The sequence below is a fragment of the Esox lucius genome, chromosome 14, assembly GCF_011004845.1.
Source record: "Esox lucius isolate fEsoLuc1 chromosome 14, fEsoLuc1.pri, whole genome shotgun sequence".
NCBI lineage: Eukaryota > Metazoa > Chordata > Actinopteri > Esociformes > Esocidae > Esox > Esox lucius.
In genome coordinates, this window is record NC_047582.1 from 6,577,138 (window position 1) to 6,604,679 (window position 27,542).

Below are 27,542 nucleotides of genomic sequence, written 5' to 3' on the forward strand. Positions count from 1 at the left end.
CTAGCTAGGTAATAATGTAATGTAAAGCTACTAAATACAGGCTACTACACTGAACTAAATTATAAACGTAACGCTATTGTTTTTGCCCCCATTTATCATGTGCTGAACTCAAAATATCTAAGACTTTCTCTATGTACACAAAATACCTATTTCTCTCAAATATTGTTCACAAATCTGTTTAAATCTGTGTTAGTGAGCACTTTTCTTTTGCCGAGATAATCCACCCACCTCACAGGTGTGGCATATCAAGATGCTGAAAAGACTGCATGATTATTGCACAGGTGTGCCTTAGGCTTGCCACAATAAAAGGCCACTCTAAAATGTGCAGTTTCAATGTCTTGTGGGGGTTCGGGGGGGTCCGAAAACCAGTCAATCTGGTGTGACCACCATTTGCCTCACGCAGTGCAACACATCTCCTTCGCATTGAGTTGATCAGGTTGTTGATTGTGGCCTGTGGAATGTTGGTCCACTCCTCTTCAATGACTGTGTGAAGTTGCTGGATATTGGCAGGACCTGGAACGCGCTGTCATATGCCGATCCAGAGCATCCCAAACATGCTCAATGGGTGACATGTCCGGTGAGTATGCTGGCCATGCAAGAACTGGGATGTTTTCAGCCTCCAGGAATTGTGTACAGATCTACCAAGGGCCACTCGATCCACAATGTTGACATCAGCAATCTGCTTACCCACACAACGCCATACACGCTGTCTGCCATCTGCCCTGTACAGTGAAAACCAGGATCCATCCGTGAAGAGAACACCTTTCCAAAGTGCCAGACGCCATCGAATGTGAGCATTTGCCCACTCAAGTCGGTTACGACGACGAACTGCAGTCAGGTCGAGACCCTGATGAGGACAACGAGCATACAGATGAGGTTCCCGATTGTTGCAGCAGCTTCCGGGTGGCTGGTCTCAGACGATCATGGAGGTAAAGATGCTGGATGTGGAGGTCCTGGGCTGGTGTGGTTACACGTGGTCTACGGTTGTGAGGCAAGTTGGATGTACTGCCAATTTCTCTGAAACACCTTTGGAGACGGCTTATGGTAGAGAAATTAACATTCAATTCACGGGCAACAGCTCTGGTGGACATTCCTGCAGTCAGTATGCCAATCGCACACTCCCTCAAAATGTGCAACATCTGTGGCATTGTGCTGTGAGATGGAACTGATTGTAGCTAGGAGCTCACTTTGACTGACAGGTGCATTCACCTGTTGCAGTCAGCGTTTGAGCTAGTGCATAATATTCAACAGAGTAAACAGGCTGAATTTGAGTGTTTTATCAACTTATTCAATTGCAAGAAATTCACGTCAATTCTTTTACATTTATAACAGTAGATAGTTTGAATGCCCTCGATACTCCGCTGCGCTGAAAGTGGTAGGGTGGCGCCACACCACTTTGACAAGTACTGGGGCAAATGCCAGCTCGCCACACAGCGGCTCTGACACATACCCAATAGAGAGCTGTGGTTTTTGTCCTGTAGGATTGTCTGAAAGGCTGTCTGAGGGAAGATGTCTGACTTCTGAGAGGTGTAGTGAACCACGGTACCACTCCAGCTATAGGCCCCAACGGCTCCCAGCATAATCATATTCTGTAACGAAGGAGAAGTACACTGTTGTGATGCTCATGAGATCCCAGAGCGAGTACAATGAGTAACGCAGACAGATGTAATGCAAAAGTTAGACATTGCATGATGGTGTCCTAACTTACACACCTGCTTCTTGGTTTGGTGGGCACTGAATCCTACTTGGGACATCTCCATCTGAAAGTCCCCGTCACCTTTCCCAGTACCTAACCACCAGAAAACACAACAAATAGGTTGGGTTAAGTGCAATACTGTGGTTATATTACTATTTGTAGCTTTCCAAAACCGAACTCATTACTTTTAGAATGGACTGTGTTCCATTCTATATGCATTCCACATGAATGGCTTTACCCTCAATGTTGAAGATGCGGTCTCCCAGAGACCCAGCAATCTCCAGCAGAGCCTCCTCTGCTGACACATTGAAGAAATAGCGATCGGTCGGTGTACTTGCAATGGACTTTATCTCATCAACCAGGTTCTTAGTGTCGATGTCATTCCTTATGTAGTAACCAAGGACCTAGAAAACAACAAGAATAACAACGCAATACATTTTAAAGGTAAAATTCCTCAGACTGTATACTTTGTTCATATCAAGGTTTTTTACTTTAGGCCATCGAGAATAACTTAGGTAGATACATTTCCAACAGATTAAACATGATATTTACTCACAGCAATGCCAAAGCGGGTGATCCTATCGGTCTCACACTTCCTGATGACATCATCTCTGAGGTTTTTGTCGTGAGATTCTCCATCAGTCACCACGACCATCACCTTGCTGGCTCCAGGTCGAGCCCCATTTTCAGGCAAGAACGCCTGCTTTCTGCGATGCAAAGTTTAAGACTGTCATGTCTCTACATAATCAATAGCAATACTAATGTAAAGAAATAGATAGTAACACCTTCAGCTTCAAGCACAGCTTAACTCTGGTCGAAGTGAGCCGCCTATCACGCAAACTGTTTTTCCAGTTTCCAAGTGCCTTTTGATTGTGTAGGAAACTATACAAACTGACACCTTGCCTTTGTTGGCAATTTCCTTAAATGAAAGACCTAAACTTTTAAGGGTTATAATAGTCTTTTTTCCTCGCCATTATAACAGCAATATACTGCTTCCTGCAGTACAATACTGTCCAAATAATGCTCAACAGGGAGTAGTAACACAGGCTGTTCCAATACGGCTTTTATACAGACAGAGGGCTTGCAAGAAATCAACAACTGTAGGAATGGTACAAGGTTTCATTTACTTCCATTGCGGCAGAACAGCTGTAAGTTGTTAACCTATTACTTATGTTTAATTATGTTTTATATCTCTTCATATTATTATTTTTCTGTTTTTGGCAAGCTACATTTATTTGTATTTATTTTTTTACATATACTGCTTAAATAAAAACTGGAAAAATATGTGTGTTTTAAAACATTGGTCCAGTAGTGTACATACGTAATATATTTATTAATTTAGGATACATGAGGGCCATGGTTTCCTAAGGATACATTAATGCAAGTCTGGCCACCAATTAGTTTAATAAGATTCCATTCCTTGTACTACATGACAAGACATGTACGCCTGTAGAAGTGGAACAAAAGCTAAACAGACTGACGGCCAGGACAATTCAATCCTGGAGGAAACACGTTAACGTCCTGCTGAACAATAACAGCACACTATGTAGGAAATGGGGTGCCATGTGGGGATGCATGTGTAGATTCTGTTGGCTTTGTGAGATTAGAAAGTGTTGTGGACTGAGACACACCTGGCAAATTCAATGGCCCGGAAGGTGTTGGTCTCCAGGCCCTGTCTCTGAGGTATTTTAGCTGCAGCTGTAATCATGGACTGTTTGGTTTTGTGGGCGTTCAGATGGAATTCAATAAATGGATCAACCCCGTACTGTATAATAGTTACCTGAAAGCATAAAAACAAAGTCAGTGAAAATAGACTGGCTGAGATGGGCCAACATTAATTCCAACCGCAGATGGTCCACAATGCAGCCCTTAAAGTAACTGCAACTGAGACAACAAATATGGTGTTGCTGTAAATTAGATCTCTGTGAAACATTACCTCAAAAAACTAATTGCTGACAAAGTGTGGTATGTTTTTATGTAATTCATGAATAACCTAATGTAATCTTTAATCCAAATGTAAACCTACACTATATAAACATTGATAACGGTTTCTAAGAATAACTTACTTGAGTATTATCAGGTCCAATATCCAAGTTCTCCAACAGCTTCTTGAGGAAGTCTACAACTGGGGGCCAGGGATATATACTGTTGGATCCATCCAACACAATAGCAACATCCATAGGGCCCCCACAAGCTGGAAAGACGAAGAGATTTAAGACTCTGTGTACTGTGTATATTTCATGATGGTCATTTATAAAGGGGCATTAAATGTGACAAACACGTTAAAAATAGGGATTAGGCCCAGAATTTATTTGAATTAATAAAAATTGTGGCTTTCAAAGGATATTTGCTGTTGTGACGACATCTGTAGCATTTACAGGGAAATGTCTGCAAACATTGCCTTTAAATGTTCACATAGCCCTCTTTCAAAATGTATCTTTCCTTTTTTTTTGTAATCAAAGATGAAAACAATACATGTTATTCTAAGGATATGTACGGGGTAGTGGACTCTTACTCTGAAGGGCAGGTGAGAATGCAGGCAGTGGTTTGAAGAGAGGGCTGACTTCTGCGCAGATCCCTGGGTAATAATACTGACTTCCGCATTTTTGAGCCCACAAAGGTCCACAAGTCTACCAAAACAAGACGGCATGCACAATGACCAGTCTAACAACAGGACGTTTAAGCCTTCAGTCAATCTCTAAACATGACATTAATGACAATTTACTGATATGTCATTCTAGCAGTAGTGAAGTATAAAACCTGTTTACTATGAATTTATCTTCTGTAGCTGTGTGTGTAAGAGTTAATCCCAGACTCATGTTGACATTGATGTTCTTCACGGTTGATATGGTGACTAAGTCTGAAACAAGACAGACAAAATATTATCCTTAGAAATAATGATTTACACACTTATAACAACGCTGCCAAGTTACCAAATACTTTCTGATCTTGTAATTACTGTGTGTAACATTCACTAAAGCACAAAATGAGGCTCATGTAACACTGAAGAACACAGTCCTTTTTTCTAACCACTGTAGGCATCATTCTGACATACAGATTCGACAGGATTCAAAAGGACTTACTATTGTGGTAAAACAGACTAATTTGCGGAGACACAAGGATTGCAAAAAACAAAACAATGAAGTTGCTTATAGAGTATAGATTGATGAGCCAAAACATAACTCACAGGTGAAGCGAATAACATTGATCATCTCCTAACAAGGGCACATGTCAAGGTCTGGGTAGATTAGATGGTAAATTAACAATCAGTTCTCGTAGTCAACGTGTTGAATGCAGGAGAAATGGGCGTAAAGACCTGAGCGACTTTGACAAGTCCAAATTATTATGGCCAAACCCCTGGGTCAGAGCATCTCTGAAACTTCAAGGCTTGTGGGGTGCTTGTGGGCTCCGGGTCAGCAGTGCTGAGTACCTTCTGACAGTGGTCTGAAGGGCAAACCACAAACCGGCGACTGGGTGTTGGGCGCCAGTGATGGAAATTTTAATTTGAGAACCAAAATGTTATGTTTTGGTGTTGTTATTATTTTATAAAGCTGGCAGTTGTGTTTTTATTTTCTATTATCTTTTCTATTCATTTCTGTAGTGGTATCATTCAGTATGCTGTGACATGGGTCAATGAATAAGTAATTGACAGAACATAGATCTGTCTGTTTATCTGTTGACCTTGACCTGAGAAAGACCAGAGGGGTATATTACAACTGGCTTGTCGAGGTAACTACTGGAGTAACTTGGTGACGTCGGGTGTAACTTCCCGATTACCACGAAAGGTGAATACGTTTTACCCATAGACATAATAAAGAGTAGACGCCGCATCGACTGCTACTACCTACTGGCGCTGACGAGCCGTGGGGCCGCCATCATGGACCAGTCAGCTGCTCCACTCAGTGTAATCTGTTTTGGCAGGTGAAATGAGCTGTCAGCGCATTTAATCAATCATACCTCAGTGAATACCTTACTGATTTTCACTCAGTTTTTTTTGCTCATACATGTAGTTATGATACACGACACATGGTTCGGCGTATTTTAATATTCATAGTGGGCTTAAGAGTAATAGAATATTCTGATATATGATATAAAGTGACCAGACATCCGAGATCAAAACTGGGAACATAATCCCCAAAATGGGAGAAAAACAGGGACATTTGCATTTTCCAGTTTTTATTTAAACTGCACATTTACTTTGGGTTAAGACAATCACAAACACATAATGTAAAGATAACTACACTATACACAATCTCACAAACCCAGTGTAAGGCAAAGGAGACCAACATTTTGATTCCTGGAGACACACACCATGAGGCTAGAGTTCATGAAACACAAACAAACAGAGGTATTTACAGACCCACCAACACTTACAGCATTATTCATAATGTGACAGACCACTGTTTCCAGGCAGTTTTAAGCCATTGCTTTCAGATTCAGTGTTAATCTTGTCTGAATGATGACATATGACATAAAGATACTATGTGTGATGAGTAAGGTTAAAGTACAGATATAAAGTTTAGAATTAATTTTGGGATGCCGGAATTTAGGATTAAAGTCTTGAATTGTCTTAGAACCACACACACGAACACGCTCTAAAACCCCTGAGAGAGGACAGTTTTGCAGAGCTTCTTCCTCGTGCTCCCTTTCTGCAGTTCAAGAGAAGTGAGTTTGGTAATGTGGTGCAGCCTTATTTTGAGAAACACAGACACAACCAGTGACAACCAGTGACAAGTCAGAATGATGGTTATCGATGCCAAACTGTGTCTCCTCAATGTGTTCCCCAAGCAGAAAAACATCCTCCGTTCCAATCTCCTCCCGGACGATGTGTGTGACTGTCGACACCTTAGGAGCTTGCATTGGTGAAGCTTGGCGGATCACCCTCTCTGCAGCTCTCAGCACCTTATTAAAATAATTTTTAAAAATACATTATATTTATATAGCGCTTTACAGTGCTCAAAGACACTTTACAAAACAGAGAAAATAAGAACAAAGCAAAAAAATAAGATAATAAAATCAAACCTTCACTGTGCCTTGTGATGGAATCACTAGGCCGCCGTTGTTTTTCAGGGTTAGACGGTGGTAGCTTTTGTCAAATGAAGATGGTACAGCATCTCTGACCAAGCTCGCACGGCACACATCACAGACAGGGACACAGTGTTATCCTGGGCTGCCACATTGCCTGTCTCACCAGGTGAGACACCACACAGAACCATCAGGCAGCGGAAGATAGCCTGGAAATGGCGTGCCGATTAATTGTTATTCCAGCCGCCTTTTATGGAAAACGGGCACACAATACATACATTACTCACAAGACAAAGATATTCATTAGGTATATTTTCCGAATGAATTGTAATTAAAAGAACACCAACCCTACCTGACGCTCTGATTGAATAAAAACACAAGCGTATGGACGAAGTTCCGCTTTAGCCAGATGTCGGCATATCAGTTTCCGGTTTACTTAAGGCGATCACCCGCGTCGGCCAAAATTTCTGTTTTTAGTAGATGTCTCCAAGACCTGCCTAAAATCAGCATTAGTGATGTCCATCAAATTGTTGATGCCTGGTCCCCTGCTCCAACAAGCAAGCGGAACAAGGGGTTCAAAATCTACGTATCGAGTTATCTGTACAACTACAAGGGTAAGTAGTTTACTGTGATGTGCCGGCCGGCTATCGGCTAAGCTAGTTAGCAATGTGTTCCTTTTTAGAGTAGTATTAGGCAGAACAATAGAACGCATAAAAATTCACCCTAGCCTCAAAAACTGCAAAAGAACGCTGGCTGAGCTTGCTAAAACAAGTTACAAAAGAACTCTGCTCATATTCTCAAATGAAAGAGCATGTGATGCAAAATGCTTGCCACAGTCAGCAATATTTGAACACAATGAACACACCTGGCGTCATTCATTACACACAACGACTGAAAATTTAAGACACTTGTTGCTAATACTGTGACCACATGTATAAAAGCAAGTTCAGAGTGCACAGTTTGCTGAAGATTCCAAATAAACACAATGGATGAAGGCAGAGTCAGCGGAAGAGGAATTTGAGTCAGAGGAGGGAGAAGAGCTGGCCATGGAAGAAGAGGAGCAGGCCAACGAGGAAGAGGAGTTCAAATCAGAGGAGGAAGAGGAGCAGGCCAACGAGGTAGAGGAGTTCAAATCAGAGGAGGAAGAGGAGCAGGCCAACAAGGGAGAGGAGGAGGCCAACAAGGGAGAGGAGAAGGTCCAGGAGGGAGAGCAAGACAACCTCGCACCATCATTACGGACGAGATGCGAGCAACAGTCATTGACCATGTCATTGTCCATGGCATGACAATGGCTGAAGCAGGACTAAGAGTCCGTCCAAACCAAACCGGCACAAGAAACCCTCATTGTGGATATGGTTCGTGAGAGCAACCTCATCAGACTCCTGGAGATCAGCGACAAAGTCATTGCCGATAATGTCAACTTTGAGAGCATTGATGATGTCAGCTTGGCCACAATAGACCGAGTTCTCCGGCGCCAAAAGATGCGGATGAAACAGGTCTATAGGGTTCCCTTTGAGCGTAACTCTGCGCGACACAAAGACCTACGTTACGAGTATGTGCAAGTAAGTATACATCCGTGTTCACAGTTCAGTTAGCGGACATACTGTGTTGCTCAGTGGCCTACATTACTTCTGGACAATACTGTGGTACCTGATTGACTGTTGTTCTGAACACTTGTGCACTTTCACATTTTCACAGAGGATATTACAGTTGGACGCGATGGCCAGACCTAATGAGTACCTCTTCCTGGATGAGGCTGGCTTCAACCTGCAGAAAAGGCAAAGAGGCCGTAACATCATTGGCCAAAGAGCCATCACTGAGGTTCCTGGCCAACGGGGGGGTAATATTACTCTTTGTGCGGCCATGGGTTTGGAGGGGCTTGTCCACCGGCATGCTGTCCTTGGGTCTTACAACACCCAACGTCTCCTCACCTTCCTAGAGGAGCTAAAAGACATCCTCCTGGACCGCCAACAACACCATCCTGGGCCCGCACATCACATTTATGTGATCATTTGGGACAATGTACGCTTCCACAGAACAAACCAAATCAGAGAGTGGTTCACCACCAACAGTAACCACTTTTTAAACGTCTATCTGCCACCCTACTCCCCTTTCCTGAACCCTATAGAGGAGTTCTTCTCATCATGGAGATAGAAGGTTTATGACAGACAACCATACACTAGAGAGAACCTCCTAAGGGCAATGGAGCTGGCCTGTGTTGACATCCCAGTGGAGGCCTTCAAAGGATGGATTTGCCATTCCAGGGCGTTTTTCCCGCGGTGCCTGGCAAGAGACAATATCGCCTGCGATGTGGATGAGGTGATGTGGCCCGATGCAGCTCAGCGACATGATGCTGCACAGTGATTGTGGTGTGAATAAAGTAAATAAAAAACTTCACACCCTGATCATGTTTTCAAGAGTAATGTTGTGTGCAATAGATTCTGTTTTTGCATTAAGTTGTGTTACAGTAGTGTACATGCAGAATTTACTATAGATTTATACTCTTCATATGAAACTCACAAATCTAAATGCCTAATCCTCTGCAGAGATCTAAGAAGATCCATTACTGTAAAGTTTCTAAAAATATGCATTGGCAGTTATGAAACAAAGAACCTTCTCATAAATTGAGCATTGTGTTTTCAATTGTTTTGCTGTAGTGTGTAATGATGTGTATAGTGTTTTATACATTTTTGAAAGCTTCGAGCTGCTCTTTTGGTGTGAAAGTTTGAGTTTTGAAGTGAGAAGGTGTGGTTGTGTTTAGACATTGGGGAACTTGGAGGAAACGTTTGTGAAATGTGTTTTAGCATTTGAGAAAAAATGTAATTGCGCTTAAACATGCGTTACGTGGAAGTATATAAAAAATACCTTTTCTTACTATTTCTAGTCTAGTGTTTAAAGTCATTGAATGGCGCAAGCCATATTTTATTAAAAAGAGGACATTCTCCTGATTAAAATGATGCCCCACTTGTACCTTGAAACTTAAGTGAGTCACGTACATTATATTTCTTTTTTTTCCCGTACAACAGCATCACTCATCTTGTTGTGAGTTTAGGTGTTTACTAATGCGGATGAGTATTAGTAAGTAAACCGGAAACTCCAATGCAGACTCCTAGACAAAAGTGGAAGTTCCTCACTACGCTGGTGCACAGAGCCTATAGGAGCTCCAAGTGATCTTGGCTGAACCTGTAGGTGAGCACATACCGCTGAACTTTGAGCAGTTCAGGAATCATCAGCATCAACGTGTCAATAATGATAAATCCGATGACCGACAAGTACCTGCAAAAGAAAAAAGTTTTATTACTCTGATCATGGTGAAAAAAGTCACCCCAAGAAAGCCCCATGTGATTTTGTTAATTCAAAGCAGTAAAGTGAATTTTCCATCACATCTTTCCATCACATCTTGAGTACAATAGCATTCTTGTGTCAGTTGTAATCTAAGTCAGTGTTATGGAATATGACTTATCAAGTCTCAGTTCATAGCTGGGTGAACACCCGATGGGGCAGTAAACATAGCCTTGCTAGCTGGGTACGATTTCAGTACAGTTATATCAAAGATCCTTGCTCCTTCTCAACTCTCTGGTAATATTCTAGTCACAAAATACAAAATACACAAAATACAATAATGTTAAATCTTACTTGTGAAAAGTAATCCCCCGAGCCCTGCTTTCGATGGTCCGCCGATTTGAGCAGGAATATGCTCAGGCATCGTTGCTTCTGCTGCTACGCAACTAGGAGTATGACCGGTCCAAGATGGCGGCCGTATTTCTCGCGCCCAGCAGCCAAAGCGGCGTCTACTCTTTATTATGTCTATGGTTTTAACCGAGGAATGCTGTCATGGCAACTTACGCTGCATCTCAAAACTGCTCGCAGCAGGTTAAAGTCATGGTTAGCACGACGTACCCAACATAAGCACCGCCCTTCCTCCAACAAAATGGCAGGCACGTTTGGAAGACCCAATCGATATTGTCGCACGGATTGTGAGAGGCCTACTCCGCAGAGGGAGGGTGTTTAGAGGCCGTGTAACTCTTGTTTACCCCGATGATATTCTCTAATAGAGATATTGATCCTTATCTGACGGAATTCCGTATAGGGCCAGACGTTTCCAATGGCACTCGCCCGGAGTAATGCGCTCATGTTGAACATCGTGTTGTGCTTTGCGATTATTTGCCAGTAGATATTTCATGTATTCCTTCGGTGACGCGTAACATTTGAGAATACTGTAGGCTATGCCGTGGAATTCGCAAGGTGGTAGCTTTCGTTAAACTGCTTGATACATTCGTTGTGTTCCCTGGCCATTTTAGCGTTTTTAAGATCAAGTATGCTTTTTATGCTATCGCAAGTAATTTACAAAAAATAGTTGGGTCTATTTTTAATACGCATAGGCTGGACCTAGCATATATACAGAACACCTTTTTTTATAGCAATACAAATAATTATGTTATTGATTATGTTCAGGGTTCTTGTCTTGGCGGGTTAGCGCTGTTTTGGAAACACGTGGAGGACTAACAGCATATTAGGTAGGTGGTCATATTATGGTTCATCAGTGTATAATGCATGTTTGGTTGCTAGTCCTTTCCTGCTCTTGGCAATTCTTTACATAATCTATTAGTATTATCTTGTGCCATTTAAAAATAATAAAGAGCATAAACAGATACAGCGCCAGGCTAATCAATAACTGAAATGACTGCCATATGAAAAGAATAACAAAAATCATAAAAATATGAAGGTCTTTCAATGTCTGTACTCTGCAGGTTGATTAGGAATTGCTGTGTTCATGAAGAGTATACAGTAGGTATTCACTCAAGTAAATTAGAGTATGAATTAGTATTCATATGAATAGTATAGAGTAGGTCTTACTCTGCAGGTTGAGTCTCTGGCAGTTTGAAGTGGACCCTGTGATCTCACACTTGTAGAGGTCTCCCTTCCTGTCCTGTTTATATCCACTCCAGGGGGAGCCGACCAGCAGCCTGGAGGGAGAAAACACTCATTCAACACAATAATAATAATAGACATGAAATAGCTTCAGACACTATTAATAGCTTAAGCCATCTTCAGAAATTACACTCTCGTAACTGTCCTAATACCCATTTATCTTTATATTTTTTACAACCACACAAGACAATTGCACAAAGTAGCATTTTGACAACCACTTGCATATGATCAGTAAGTACTGTTTTTCCTTTTCTGCAGGTGTGGACGGTAAATATACGCCACCAATGTCATATTTAACAGTTAACCCTGAAGGCCAAAGTACAGAGACATTTACAGGGGGGATTTCAGACTCAGTATTGCATCAGGAGTGAGCCATAATGACCAGTGCTGGTGTTGTTGTCTGCTGCTGGTAGCTCAGGACAGGGTAACCATGGTGATTAGTGCGTTACCGCCAGTTTCCGCCACGTGAGTCAGCCAGTCAGGACACACGCCCACTAGATTACACAGTATGATGTCAAACCCACCTTTCACAATTAAAAACGAGTCACTAATCTTCCCCTTTCCCGTTGACCTAATTATATACACACACCGTAAAGCATGCGCGCCTGCGCACACAATGGAGTCTGGCCATGATTTCACAGCACTCAACCCCTACTAGATTTCACCCTCTGTGGGAATGCAGAGCCCACTCTGTTACACATCATTGGGGTGACGAGAAGAGATTGAGGTGGTTAACACAATGTGTACCCTGTGAAGTAGAACAACACGACTGCTCAGCCACACTCATGTAAAGTCACTCTGACGCAACAGTGTTTTTGGGAAGTCTTGCCATGTTTGACTGGCAGGCAGACAATTTATATTGGGTTTACGGTGCTGTTGATGTGTACTATTCCTGATAATCTACTGGCTAGGAATATCCATGTTTGGCCAGGACCCAGCGTCCTATGGTATCAGCAGTATGCAGGAGGGGCTGGATAATAAGACTTCCTTGACATCCTAGTATTTTTACCACAGAAATACAGGAGTATTTTATGATTACAACACAATTAAGCAATAAATCATTACTCCCACATTTGAAAATGTAAGTAACCCAGTAACTCACTCGTTTCAAAACAATAACATTTGCTAATGGTTAAGTGTTTTTGTGAGGCCTCATCTAAAGTGCAGGCAATTAATGCTTGGATAATGTCTTACAGACAGATGGACATGCTATTGATTCCCTCCACAGCACCTGATACACCAAGGTCTCAAAATGTCCCCCAATTATATCAATGAATATGCATAAAATAACAAAAACATGTTTTTGCACGATGTTAAGTAAAATAAATACAAATCAGAAAATGCTTACCTTTTTTGGCAGTATATTTGCTAACCAAACCAAATTGTGGATTGTAGACACAAACAGTCTAATGTCTGTTAACCTGAACTAAAACTGTTCACAAATTGGTCAATCGTGTGATTATGTTATGGGCCCTAGTACAAGGAAACTTAGCCAAATCACATGTTCTGCAAATTCCCACACACACAAAAATTAGGCTGTCAAAGCTTTGCTAAGACTAAGTAATCAGTGGCAAAACCCCCAAAACAAGAACTCCTGCTGTTCCCAACTTTCAAAAGCAACAGGTCCTCTTCCAGGTCCACACAAAACATACTTAGAACATGTTAATGATTTTGTTCTGAAAAATTAACACAGGTATCTAATGGTTGGAGTTTGGAACAAATAAACTCAGTTGAGTGTCTGCAAGATGATAATAGTTTTGCTGTACAATGCTACAAGCTTCAATATCCTTCAGTGTATCTAAACTTAAGGTAAGAACTGTCCCTGAATTTTTTTAATTTTCTAAGAGAATATGGATGGCAACTCATGCCTGAAAAAAATTGGTAAAATATAGGTAGAAAATAACTTTAAAAGTGGTTCTGTGCCTCTAATGTTTAAAAGACTGAATTTAAACAAGAACGCGGCCAGTCTCCCTTTCCTCTTCCCTTACCAAACAAGACCAGCATAGTGTTACTGTAGCTAGTCCAGGGTGGTTAGGGTGAATACTACAAGTATGAGACTGCAAGTCAGTGCAAGAGGGACACATCTTTCCGTTGCTAACAGAATTCCAGCTAAAGAAACAATTCAGATTGATGATTGTAATTTCATCATGAACATGGCATATTTTTCCCTGCTTAAGTCATATAACTTCCCCAGAACACGCCTGCTTTCATTGTGTTTCAGCAGAATGGTGATTCAGCAGAATGGTTATTCAGAGATACAGTGAATGTATCATTACTTTGTGTTGGTGCCAGAGCACACACTCAGACAGGAAGAAGGGAACTAGACAAAGGGACTGAACTATGACCCAGCCATCTGGGATGTCATACACTCCTATTTCTATGAAACTCCTTTTGGGGCTCGCAGGATCTTGTAGGGTTATTCCCCAGCCTGATTCACCGAGCCATTATGCTTGGTGAGGGTATTGTTCAGCAATAAACATGGATACTTTTTTCCTCCTATTATATCAGTAAATCTGATTTGTTGTTTTTGTGATCTGAAAAAAAAAAACAAGAAAACAAAAATCGAAATTGAAAAATTCAAAAAAGCTGAATTTAATGGTTTAGTTATCCTGTCGAAGCCTTGTCCACACTGGCCTAGGGTGGTCTAGCGGACTAAGGAAACGTACCAGTTTGATAATCTAGCACACCCTCTCCTCTTTCCTCACAATTTTATCACATAAGAATTCTAAACATACCAGCTGTCCTTCTGGTGAATTTGCCCAGGAATGAGGTCATTCAAAATCACCTTCCATATAAGTCCTTGAGATAATTACACATCTTATCATCAGCCCAATTGTTATAAGGACATGTATGTATTTGTCAATCCACAGGCTGAAAACCTAGGTTAAAACAGCCTCAATCTTCATGATAGTACTGAAAGGAAGACTGTCATTTCAAGATAAGGTATTTACGGGAATCTTATCAGATGCAAAACGACGGCCCCAAAGAGCACAGGAGGAGTATATGTGTGTGTTTGTGTGTGTGAGAGCAAAACCTGAATTCAAGGGCCCTAAATCTTAGGTCTACTCACTGGGGATCACTGGATACTGCATATATATCGTATTATGAGTGTGAGCGTATGTGTATCATTATGGTGTTTCACGTGTCTGTATCCAGTTGTCGTCAACTCGGCTGAGGGCTATGTGAACCACTGTAAAAACAGGAAACCGGATGTTAACAGTATGGGATAACCAAACCCAGTGGGATATTGTTTAACTTTCCTGAGCTCCCAGTACATTAAAAGTAATATGTTACTAGTTACATGTTCAAAACTGTAATCAGTAATGTAAATTTCCCAAACTCAGTAATGAAATGTAATTACTGTCACTTTGAAATTACTTTCCTGTTAAGGGACAATAGAAGGAATATTATCAATTGAACTTCATCTATTACATGATCAAATAGTGTGATAAGAACACTAGAATGTAATTGGATGTGCTTCAGAGGGCACATATCTCAACATTAACTTTCTAGTGTCTGCAGGGAATTGTGAGGCCGACCCTAGCAACAAATTGGATATTAAGTTAATTGATCATATACCCCTTGATCTTCAAGAATTTGGCATGGAAATAAATGATTTTCTCCTGTAAAATAACCCCAAATGTACGAATTAACCTACTCTGTTTATGGTTTTCTTGAACAAAGGTTTGCATATGCTGCATTTCCTATTGGCTAGTTATTGGTAAGACACAGCTGTTTCTTAAAGTGCATCACAGTACTTTCCACAACACTGCTAAAATCTAATTTGGTTTTGATAGATTAGCTCAGGTGGTAAGCTACCTCAAACTTCTCTCCACATGGGCTAGGGTCCAAACTCAGCTGTTGTATTTTTTCCCTGGGTCAAAACTGATTTTGATTAAGTTAAGTCTACACTGCTTACATTCAAGGGTTATTTGGCTATGTTTCGACATTTGTCAGCAAAAATTCAGTCACAATCCCTAACGCATGAACAATTGAGAGAGCAGCACATCATTGTAGATATCAATGTTATCTGTAAAATGTACACTACACCAGCAGAAGTTGAGCGATTTGCCCTGCAACTCTACAAATGTATTTGTTCAGACTTTGACCCAAAACACAGCTATGTTTGTCTACGCTGGCAAACAGGCCAACAGGCAATGGATTTAACAAAGAGATAACAGAAATACACCACGTTTGACCACCGCATTTGACCATTCGATTAAAAGTTAATCTTGTCAGCAGCCAATATCAACTATACAGTATCTCACAAAAGTGAATACACCCCACACAGCCAACATGGCACCTCATGGCAAAGAACTCTGAGGATCTGACAAAAATAATTGTTGCTCTACACAAAGATGGCCTAGGCTATAAGAAGATTGCCAAGACCCTGAAATTGAACGGTGGCCAAGACCATACAGCGGTTTAACAAGACAGGTTCCACTCAGAACAGGCCTCGCCATGGTCGACCAAAGAAGTTGAGTGCACGTGCTTAGCATCATATCCAGAGGTTGTCTTTGGGAAAGTGCTGCCAGCATTGCTGCAGAGGTTGAAGGGGTGGAGGGTCAGCCTTTCAGTGATCAGACCATACGCCGCACACTGCATCAAATTGGTCTGCATGGCTGTCGTCCCAGAAGGAAGCCTCAACAAACTCTGCATTATAATATGTTCTTAGGAGATACAGACCAGAGGTTTGAGTTAATAATGTATTGCCTACAGTGGGAAGAACAAGTATTTGATACACTGCCGATTTTGCAGATTTTCCTACTTACAAAGCATGTAGAGGTCTGTAATTTTTTATCATAGGTACACTTCAACTGTGAGAGACAGAATCTAAAAAGAAATCCAGAAAATCACATTGTTTGATTTTTAAATAATTAATTTGCATTTTATTGCATGACATTAGTATTTGATCACCTACCAACCAGTAAGAATTCCATCTCTCACAGACCTGTTAGTTTTTCTCTAAGAAGCCCTCCTGTTCTCCACTCATTACCTGTATTAACTGCACCTGTTTGAACTTGTTACCTGTATAAAAGACACCTGTCCACACACTCAATCAAACTCCGACCTCTCCACAATGGCCAAGACCAGAGAGCTGTGTAAGGAAATCAGGGATAAAATTGTAGACCTGCACAAGGACGGGATGGGCTACAGGACAATAGGCAAGCAGCTTGGTGAGAAGGCAACAACTGTTGGTGCAATTATTAGAAAATGGAAGAAGTTCAAGATGACGGTCAATCTCCCTCGGGCATCAATGATCATGAGGAAGGTGAGGGATCAGCCCAGAACTACACGGCAGGACCTGGTCAATGACCTGAAGAGAGCTGGGACCACAGTCTCAAAGAAAACCATTAGTAACACACTACGCCGTCATGGATTAAAATCCTGCAGCGCACGCAAGGTCCCCCTGCTCAAGCCAGCGCATGTCCAGGCCTGTCTGAAGTTGCCAATGACCACCATGTTTGGAGGAAGAAGAAGGATGGAGCACAACCGCAAGAACACCATCCCAACCATGAAGCATGGAGGTGGAAACATCATTCTTTGGGGATGCTTTTCTGCAAAGGGGACAGGACGACTGCACCGTATTGAGGGGAGGATGGATGGGGACATGTATCGCGAGATCTTAGCCAACAACCTCCTTCCCTCAGTAAGAGCATTGAAGATGGGTCGTGGCTGGGTCTTCCAGCATGACAACGACCCGAAACACACAGCCAGGGCAACTAAGGAGTGGCTCCGTAAGAAGCATCTCAAGGTCCTGGAGTGGCCTAGCCAGTCTCCAAACCTGAACCCAATAGAAAATCTTTGGAGGGACCTGAAAGTCCGTATTGCCCAGCGACAGCCCCGAAACCTGAAGGATCTGATGAAGGTCTGGAGGAGTGGGCCAAAATCCCTGCTGTAGTGTGTGCACACCTGGTCAAGAACTACAGGAAATGTATGATCTCTGTAATTACAAACAAAGGTTTCTGTACCAAATATTAAGTTCTGCTTTTCTGATGTATCAAATACTTATGTCATGCAATAAAATGCTAATTAATTTTTTCAAAATGTGATTTTCTAGATTTTTGATTCTGTCACTCAAAGTTGTAGAGTACCTATGATAAAAATTACAGACTTGCTTCTGAATCCACCAGGATGTCTACCAGAATCCATTAGCGCCCTTTAAAACAGACTCTCCAGCCTTGTAGTGAGTTCACAGGTGCCCAAGCCACCACAATCAGTCGCTGGAGCGCGACAAAGCCAGGCAACTATATTCCATTACTAACCCCTGAAATGGTGCCTCCCAAATGTACTACACCACGGCTAATCAGCAAGAACCCTGTTCCTACAATGACAGAGCCAACTGCAAGGACTTGACCACTGTTGTCCGTTAAATAAGCACACACTGCTGACACTTCCTAAGCACAATGTGCTGCTTCTGTTCAGCAGCAACGCAGGACTCAGCAGTCTAGTCTCACCATTTGCCCAAGTGGTTTTTGAACTGATGCACAGTGTATCCAAACTCCTCTGTTGCAGGTCCAGAGAATACCTTGGCTCCTGCCGTTCCCACGTTAAACGACAGGGACTGGGGGACGCACCAACCTGCAGGGGGTGGAAGACAGATGAAGGACAGGAAGAGAGGATAGAGAGTGAGTGCGTAGAAGGTGAAGGAGAGAGTCAGTAAAATAGACATAGTGGGAGAAAGAGAAAAGGGAGGGGGAGAAAAATGGGGAAAGGAGAGGGAGAGAGACAGTTAGATCACACAGCCATCGTGAATAACCCCTACTCCAGAAATATGCAGCAGACTGCAAGGTTCAGAGTTGGGTAATACCTGGAACGGAACTGAACACAAGAGCACCACACCTTTATGTGGATCAGAAGTGATTTGCTTTTCTATGCGTGTTTGTATATGCATGGATCTCTGTTCATATGTGGTTGTGTGTGTGTGTACCCGCATGTTCTTGTTCCTGCTGTATATAGGAATAAAAACATTTCTTAGAACAGCTATAATGTTTAAATCCAATAATACATTTGTCTTGTACTGTGTAGTACCACATCTGTACAATGCAATGTCAGTTGTTGTGATAGAACGCATGTTTATGGGATGTAAGAAACCATTCCTTTCCGCCACGTAAACTTCAGATAAAATTATAAAGTAGGCAGTTTGAGCCCTGAATGCTAATTGGGTGAAAGCCATGGTATTTCAGACTGTATGACAAAAGTTGATCAATTGCTAAACAGTTGATAACAGCAATAATGCACCTTGGAGTTATTGGTGTACGGCCAATATACCACACCCAAGCCCAACATTTATGTAGCCCAAAGCTCAAAATATGATACTGAACATGCCTACGCTCACTGTTCTCTCAAACATACAGAAGATTGTGTAACTTAAATCTAAGGTATCTCGCTCTCTGGGTCCTTATTAGCCAATCTGGGCAAGTCGCAGCCTGACAGCAAGTGGAGATTACTGGTATAAGGAGCAGACATGTTGGTGCAGCGGCCAGCCATAGAAAACCAGTACTTATAGAGGCCTGTGGGGATGGATATGCATGTTTATCAAACCCCTAGAAGAAACCACACAGGACAACACTTGTCCTGCTACACTTTCCATGACAGCAACAAACAACTCAACCTAGAGACCCAAATCTAGAAAATCTGGCAAGGCTCCATGATTTAGTCTTTGCTTTATGAAAAGAAAATGGATTCAAACCCACCCTGCAGCAGTTCATGTGTAAAAGGGTCAGGGGCTTAGACCGCTGGACAGTATGACATGCACCAAAATATCTCCTCATGTTAACAATGACTTTGTTAATATTGCTTACTTTGTATGACTATGTGGGTAAATTACTCAAATGTACAATGTTAACGAGTGACTTAGCATAGAACAAATGAATGAAATTTAGCATTGCATTTGATTTCCTTGGAGAGAGTGAGAACGAAAGTTACTCATGATCTATGCTGTGCATGTAAGCCCCCACAGCACTCTTATATAGACTTTGTTCAAACCAAGAGATCTTTGATTTTATGCTGCAGAGTAGCCCAAAAAGAGCATTTACTTAGTGGGGTTACTATGATCAGATTAGTTTCACATACTAAGACCTCAATACAGGCTAGTGAACTTTACAAACAATTACGGGGACAGAGTTCTTGAATTCCAAAATGTTTGCTCCACCACACAGAACCACACTGGATACAAAAGGATCATACACATTATACTGGCTTTTAGTACCAATGTTAACATTTGTTTGAATTACGCCAGGAATCCGAACCTCTTGTAAGGACAGGATTAGATTCAGACAACAGCAGACATTAACAGGTTTTGTATGGGTATTCTACACAGACATACAGGTCTGTATCTGTGGTTTACTAACTCTAATACCACTTCCTTCTAAATAGTCCCACCAGCTCAACTCACCACGCAGTACAACTCGTCTAGACTTGTATGTTTTCTAGTGGTTCAGCAGAACTTCTAACTGGTCAGTGAGTCACATGCAGTAGGTGTAGAGACACAGGAAGGGCCAAGAGAGAGAACGCTCCCCCTTCCCTCTGAAGGGCACAGATCTGACCATCTGGGCAGCTGCCTTAGCAAACCGATTGGGAGGAGTCCTGCCCTGTAACACTTCCCCAGATGAGGTCATGTGATCAGCTGTGGTCATTTTGATTAGCATGAAACAAACGTTTCCTGAAGCATTTCAGTCCTTGGTAGTGCAACTGAAGAAAATAATCAACTATGGGTGGCACGGAATTGACAAAAGATCTCTGGGAAAAAGTTGTAGACAGGCACAAGTCAGGAGATGGATAAAAAAAAGATTCAAAGGCAATATCAGTATCTAGAAGCACAGTGAAGTCTATTATTAAGAAGTGGAAGGTATTTTGTACAACACAGACCCTCCCTGGGTCAGGACGTCGCTCCAAACTGGATGAAAGAGCCAGGAGGAAACAGGTCAGAGATGCTACCAAGAGGCCTACAGCAACTCTGAAGCAGTTGCAGGAATTCATGACAAAGAGTGGTCATTGTGTGCATGTGACAACAATATCACAAATTCTCCACAAATGTGGCTTGTATGGGAGGGTTGCAAGAAAAAAGCCACTCCTCAAGAAAAGCCACATGCAGTCATGACTGAGCTTTGCCAAAACGCACCTTGAAGATTCTAAGGCCACGTGGAAAAAGGTGTTATGGTCAGATGAGACTCAAATTGAATTATTTGGCCTCAACGCCAAACGATATGTCTGGTGAAAATGCAATACAGCTCACCATCCAAATAACACCATTCCTACAGTAAAGCATGGAAGTGTTATGTTATGGGGTTGTTTCTCTGCAGCAGGGACTGGAGCACTTGTCAGGATAGAAGGAAAAATGGATGGGGCAAAATACTGGCAAATTCTTGAGGAAAATCTGCTGTTCTCTGCCAGAAAGTTGTTAATGGGAAGAAGATTTACCTTCCAACATGACAATGACCCAAAGCACACAGCAAACTGGCCACACAGTGGTGAAGGAGAAAAGGGTGAATGTCCTTGCATGGCCTAGTCAGAGCCCGGACTTAAACCCCATTAAAAATCTGTGGAATGACTTGAAGACAGCAGTCCACAAATGGTCACCATCAAATTTAACTGAACTTGAGCAGTTCTGCAAAGACGAGTGGTCAAATATTGCAACGTCTAGATGTGCAAAGTTAGTAGAGGACATATCCCAACAGACTAAAGGCTGTAATTAAGCAAAAGGTGGTTCAACAAAATACTGACACAAGAGGGTGATCCTTTTTTCCAACTCAGTGATGTTTTTTTGTTTTTTTATGATATGTTGGTGTTATATCTTTCACTTGGATGTTATAAGTTGCACTGAGTAAATACAGCTGAATGAAACAAAAACTGGTCTGTCTTCATTTCAGGCTGCGAAGCAACCAAAATGTGATTATATTTAAAGGGGGGTGAATTATTTTCTATACCCCACTGTATCTTACAGACACTATTCAAACACAGTGACATACAGTACAGAAATGTTAATTAAGGAGTTACCAATGCATTTCCATCAAAACCGTTCTCTGAAAAAATCACAGAAATGTTTCCCATAAAGAAGCAGATCATTTTGAGATATGTAAGAAATGTGTCTTGGCCAAAATGGTCCACATGCACGCCCCGTCACTGCTCTCCATCTGTCACCGTGGAAACAGGGATTGCGGGCAGCAGACGAGGGCACAAAGGGGACCTTTAATTTAACAGAGTGTGACAGAGAGAAAAGACAGGCAGAGCGAGAATGGTGTAACAACGATAATATGAAACATTGTGTGTGTTTGAGTGTGCCATGTACAGGCAGATAGGCAGGCAGGCAAGGCAGGCAGACCGACAGGGCAGGCAGACGGACAAACAGACAGATAGGAGACAGATAGGAGACAGATAGATAAAGGGAGAAAGTCCTGTCTAGCTCTGCATGGGTAAACCTTGCTGATTCTGTCCCAGTGTGGTTCCAGTCGGCTGGTTGCATTGTGTGCAGATGGCTGAATAACCCACTATAGATCCCTACTATTTGACTGACTGAGCATTTCATTGGAAAGTGGCCGAGCTACAGAGGGCTCTGGTCAATCCATTCCTGGTCATGTCAGGTGGTCAGGAAAATATCAAGACCCAACGAGTCTCCTCGCTTTCTCAAACATGGCGATCAACCTGTCTTATGGACACAAATAGGAGCTTGTGATATAAAATAGCCATGTTTTACTCCTCAACAAGAGTCAAACACTCCACTAGAGTGCTAGTTCATTGACAAAGAATGCCCATTGTTAACTCATAAACTATGTCATAACCTTGGCTGACAACACTCATTTTAATTTTCCAATAGTGATGTCAAGGCAGCTTTCACCAGAGCACATTCAATCCCTAATCTGCTATAGTTTTCAACTTGCAAGTCAATTCTATATTTCTCTCATTAATTTACTGGAACCGCATATCTAATTCACAGACATGATAAAAATATAATTTCATTCACAATTTATTTTCTGTCCGTTTTATTACAATCGCTTGTTTTGAAACAACAATTACACCCACATTCCTGTGCCTAGTAATCTAATGGGACCCATTAAAAACACACAAAACTGTTTTCACCAGAGCAACAAGCCCAGTTATGAAGTCGGCTTTTCAAAGCGTTGATTCAAGTGGTCGTAGCCTAAAAGCGATGTTATTATTGCCGTGTACTGAAGTGCGTGAAAACTGCAAATTCAAAAATGTACCGTACTTACTTTGAATCAAAAGCAGCGTCAAAACAGTACTCGTCGGATTAAACTCCATCGCTGCTAGACAGTAAAGTAGGCAATGAAAACAGTCGCTTGTTAAAGTTCCGGGAGGGGGGGTGTATACTTCGGACAACCTCTCGGTTTGTTATAAAGTTCCGAACCGGACGCACCGGTATATTGATGAAAATAGGAGGATAAAGAGAGAGAGAGTGGGCGTTCTACTACACAGTGCCCTACCTGTGTGACCCACAACCTTCACCTGGAAGTTTTATTAATGATTAGTGTGAATAGTGCTGCAACCATTCGGTGAATGCCACTGTAGCAGGCAGAAAGCTGAGAAATGTGTATTTTTTGGCCTTGCAATATTCCGTTTAATTCCCTTTCCTATAAATGCATACCTGAAATATCCACAACTGCACAATCTGGAGTTGCTTTCTGAATTTGTTTTAACTTAATCAATTACTTTTATTCTTGATGTAGGCCTATGTGACTTTTAATTCATTGCTTATAGGCTACCTGATACCCATTAATTGTGTTCCCAAAATATCTGATGTCAAATGTTTGCACACAAGAATAGAAACAAGTAAAGCTTAAAAACATGTTTCAAGCTTTTAATACCATATATGGCCAATCAATGCATCCATTGGTCTGTCTATGCCTTTCAGAGTTACACGTCGACCAATCCCATTCTTCAGAAATAGCCGCAATGACGGCGCTTTGATATTCTTTCAAATAATAATTCCTACTTCAATGAAAAATGCGGCAATGATAAAATTCTTGGGTCAGTAGGTTTCTTGTAACAAGTTTGGATGTAATGGAGATATAGTGGATTTTCATTACAAAAACAAAGAAATATTCTGGACAATAGTTGTTACAGCAGTTTTTGTAATTTACAATTAAGGAATCTGGGAAATGTTTAGCAATTTTGACTTCTCCGATTTATTTATGTCTAACCACACCAGAGGAAATAATGTAAATATTATACCCAGAGGAGACATGCCACAGCTATTAGTGCTCTTTGTACCCAACAAAAATAATCTGCCTGAATTTGATAATTTGGGACAGGTCACTTTGTAATCTGGGACACTTGTATTAGGCTTTTAAAGAAAACTAAATCTCTATGTATACCAAGATCAATATCACTAATTTGTACATGATGAAAAGATGACAAGGACAGGAAGCTGAATAAGAAATATCATAGTATTCATAGAAATTGCTTTAATTCATAAACAAAAAGTATTTATTTCATAAAGATATCCAGTAAAATACTTTTTATCTCTACATGGAATTAGTTGATCTACCATGTTAATACATTTAAATTAATTATATTAAAATTGTATAACGTTTCTATTTTAATATATTAATATTCAAGCAACAGAGATTAACTGATTATTCAGGTTATTCATTTAAATTCTCCCTTCTATTAAAATTGGTGCTACTAGGGGAACAAACAGTCCTTGCAGGTGAGAGACCCATCATCATCTATCACACCATTATCTTCTGCACATGTTTTGTGATACCAATGGCTGCAGATCGCACAGGACAGCTGCTCTTCTGCGTTTTTGGGATCGTCTCTGTTCCCATAGGCAGATGCATGTGGCTGGAGAGCTAACTGATGTGGTAGTGAGCTGGGTTGCTACAGTTAGCTAAGTATGCTACCAGAAAACCTGCTAGCTAGTTTGGTCACTAAGCAGACAATCAGTTAAAACAGACAAGGACAACATTTTTATTAGTTATGTGACCAAATAACCATGTATGCAACTTAAGGAAGTCCCAAAATGCACATTTCCCTCATTCAAAGAACATAAATGACTGTCCCAGATTACCCAAAGCATTTGTCCCACATTATCAATCATATTTTGAACATGTGGGACAGCACAAAAATAAAAAAATACAAGAAAAAAAGAAACCACATTTTCCACGCTTTAAAGCATTTTTTGTTGCTTGAATTGATCACAAACATAATTTGACAACAACTAGCAACATTGTCTTATTTATGATAGATTTATACCCTTAACATTAATCTTGTCAGAATCCTGTCTCTGACCTTTTTGTGCAATTTCCCGGGGAGCATCTGATTTAACATTAACCCTGTCCCATTCTGTGAGATCACCCCCATGATGTCATGTGATTTCAGTCAGATGACATCCATAACACACCTATAGTGAAAGTCCTGTTGACTAGATTTAGTTAGAACAGGAAATAAACACACTGGAGCTTAGGTGTCCCACATTACCCAATGTCCCAGATTACCCGAATTTCTCATGATGCTGTCATGACACACCATGGTGACTTACCACCAGACTTTTCGGAAGTGAATGAGGTCTATTGTGTTAAGGACAACTGAAACTATTTTATCTTCAAGACCGGAAGCACTTTAAGTCCTTAACAGATCATCCATTCAAGATAAAATGTTTTGTGCTTGGGCAACTTAGTAATAAATGTGGCTTACTCAACCGTGGCACACCAAATAGTGTAAAAATGGAAAGTGACCTAGGCTAAAATGTTGCCAGATAATGTTTTACTTTAAAGAAATATGATGTCCAGTGATGCTTTGAGTATTTGTTACCGAGATCCAACCCTCCCTGAAACTTAAATTCCACTTTCATCTATAACCCATAACATTGTAGGCAGTGCATTTTCTTTCTCCAACTGCAGTAAGAATGCTTTGACTCTGGCATATAAAGATTGCATCATAAACTACCAGGTTGAGCGAGTAGCATGATAAAACCAGAATGGCATTGGATGTACATTACAATGGGATGAGCCCAGAGAGATTAATTGGTTGGTGGCCTTTGGTTGTCAAAACAAGATTTTACTAAATATAAACACTGGTGAATGACTTCAGGAAAGCCCCCCCCCCCCCCCCCTTGATTTAGAGAGGATTAACTCTTAATTCTGAATAATTCTGAATAAAATCTCCTATTCTACCCTCCATCGATATCCTATACAACTCAAAGGCTAGAAATTTATTTAATTTGGGGGTTTTGCCAATGATAACACGCAAAATGTCCAAATTATTCCAAATTATAAAAGAGAAAATAATTGATTGCATAATTATTCACCCCATGTAGTCTATATCTGGAAGTGGCATATTTGGCAGCAATTACAGCCTGAGTCTATTTGGATAAGTCTGTTTTGCACAACTGAACATGGCAATTTTTCCCCATTCTTCTTTGCAAAATTACTCAAGCTCCATAAAGTTGGATGGGGACCTTTGATGGACAGCAATTTTCTAATATTTCTAAATATTCCAGATTAGATTGAGGTCCAGACTTTTACTGGACCACTCCAAGAAATTGCCCTTTTTCTTTTTAAGCCACTCGTGTGGCTTTGGCTGCATTTTTTGTGTGTCTTGTCTCTGCTGTAACATGAATATCCCATGTTCCAGGTCATGTCATCTTCTTCGCCTTATCCGGGGCCGGGGTCGCGGGGGCAGCAGTTAAGCAGGGATGCCCAGACTTCCCTCTCCCCAGACACTTCCTTTAGCTCTTCCGGGGGGACACCGAGGCGTTCCCAGGCCAGCCGGGAGACATAGTCCCTCCAGCGAAGTCCTAGGTCTTCCCGGGGTCTCCTCCCGGTGGGACGGGACCGGAACACCTTCCCAGGAAGGCGTTCCGGAGGCTCGAAAAAGATGCCCAAGCCACCTCAGCTGACCCCTCTCGATGTGGAGGAGCAGCGGCTCTACTCTGAGCTCCTCCCGGGTGACCGAGCTTCTCTACCCTATCTCTAAGGGATCGCCCGGCCACCCTGCGGAGAAAGCTCATTTCGGCCGCCTGTATCCGGGATCTTGTCCTTTCGTAATGACCCAAAGACTCATGACCATAGGTGAGAGTAGGAACGTAGATTGACTGGTAAATCGAGAGCTTCGCCTTGCGGCTCAGCTCTTTCTTCACCACGACAGACCGATACATCGACTGCATTACTGCAGAAGCTGCACCGATCCGTCTGTCAATCTCCGTTCCATCCTTCCCTCACTCGTGAACAAGACCCCTAGATACTTAAACTCCTCCACTTGAGGCAGGCACTGTCCACCAACCTGAAGCGGGCAAGCCACCCTTTTCCGACTGAGGACCATGGCCTCAGATTTTGGAGTACTGTATTTCATCCCCACCGCTTCACACTCGGCCTGCAAACGTCCCAGCGCATGCTGAAGTCCTGGTTTAAAAGGGGCCAACACGGACAACATCATCTGCAAAAAGCAGAGACGGAATTGTGTGGTCCCCAAACCTGACACCCTCCGGCCCCTGGCTGCGCCTAGAAATTCTGTCCATAAAAATTACGAACAGAACCGGTGACAAATGGGCAGCCCTGCCGGAGTCCAACATGCACTGGGGAACAAAGTCTGACTTACTGCCGGCAATGCGGACCAAGCCTCCTGCTTCGGTTGTACAGGGACCTGACAGCCCTTAGCAAAGGACCCAGGACCCCATATTTCCCCAAGCACCCTCCACAAGATGCCGCGAGGTACACAGTCGAATGCCTTTTCCAAATCCACCAAAACACATGTGGATTGGTTGGGCAAACTCCCATGAACCCTCCCAACACCCCGTAGAGGGTATAGAGCTGGTCCAGTGTTCCACGGCCACGACGAAAAACCACACTGTTTCCTCCTGAATCCGAGGTTCTACTATCGCCGTATTCCCTCCTCTCCAGTACCCTGGCATAGACTTGTCCCGGGG

General features: G+C 41.9%; 1 protein-coding gene across 5 annotated transcripts in view; it reads right to left on the reverse strand.

Moving 5' to 3' along the window:
* The window catches only part of itga2.2 (integrin, alpha 2 (CD49B, alpha 2 subunit of VLA-2 receptor), tandem duplicate 2), a 37,593-nt gene extending 14,543 nt beyond the window's left edge, over positions 1–23,050 (reverse strand). For all 5 annotated transcript variants that reach the window (XM_034297035.1, XM_010877661.4, XM_029125101.2 and 2 more), the window contains exons 1-11: positions 22,867–23,050; positions 18,112–18,235; positions 11,579–11,688; positions 4,465–4,556; positions 4,212–4,326; positions 3,763–3,890; positions 3,328–3,476; positions 2,253–2,403; positions 1,935–2,100; positions 1,713–1,789; positions 1,451–1,589 (exon numbers count right to left, since the gene is read on the reverse strand). In XM_034297035.1, the coding sequence (XP_034152926.1) occupies positions 1,451–1,589; positions 1,713–1,789; positions 1,935–2,100; positions 2,253–2,403; positions 3,328–3,476; positions 3,763–3,890; positions 4,212–4,326; positions 4,465–4,556; positions 11,579–11,688; positions 18,112–18,235; positions 22,867–22,915 (1,300 nt within the window). In that variant the 5' untranslated portion in view covers positions 22,916–23,050. The remainder of the gene's footprint in view (positions 1–1,450; positions 1,590–1,712; positions 1,790–1,934; positions 2,101–2,252; positions 2,404–3,327; positions 3,477–3,762; positions 3,891–4,211; positions 4,327–4,464; positions 4,557–11,578; positions 11,689–18,111; positions 18,236–22,866) is intronic.
* Positions 23,051–27,542: the final 4,492 nt, after the last annotated feature.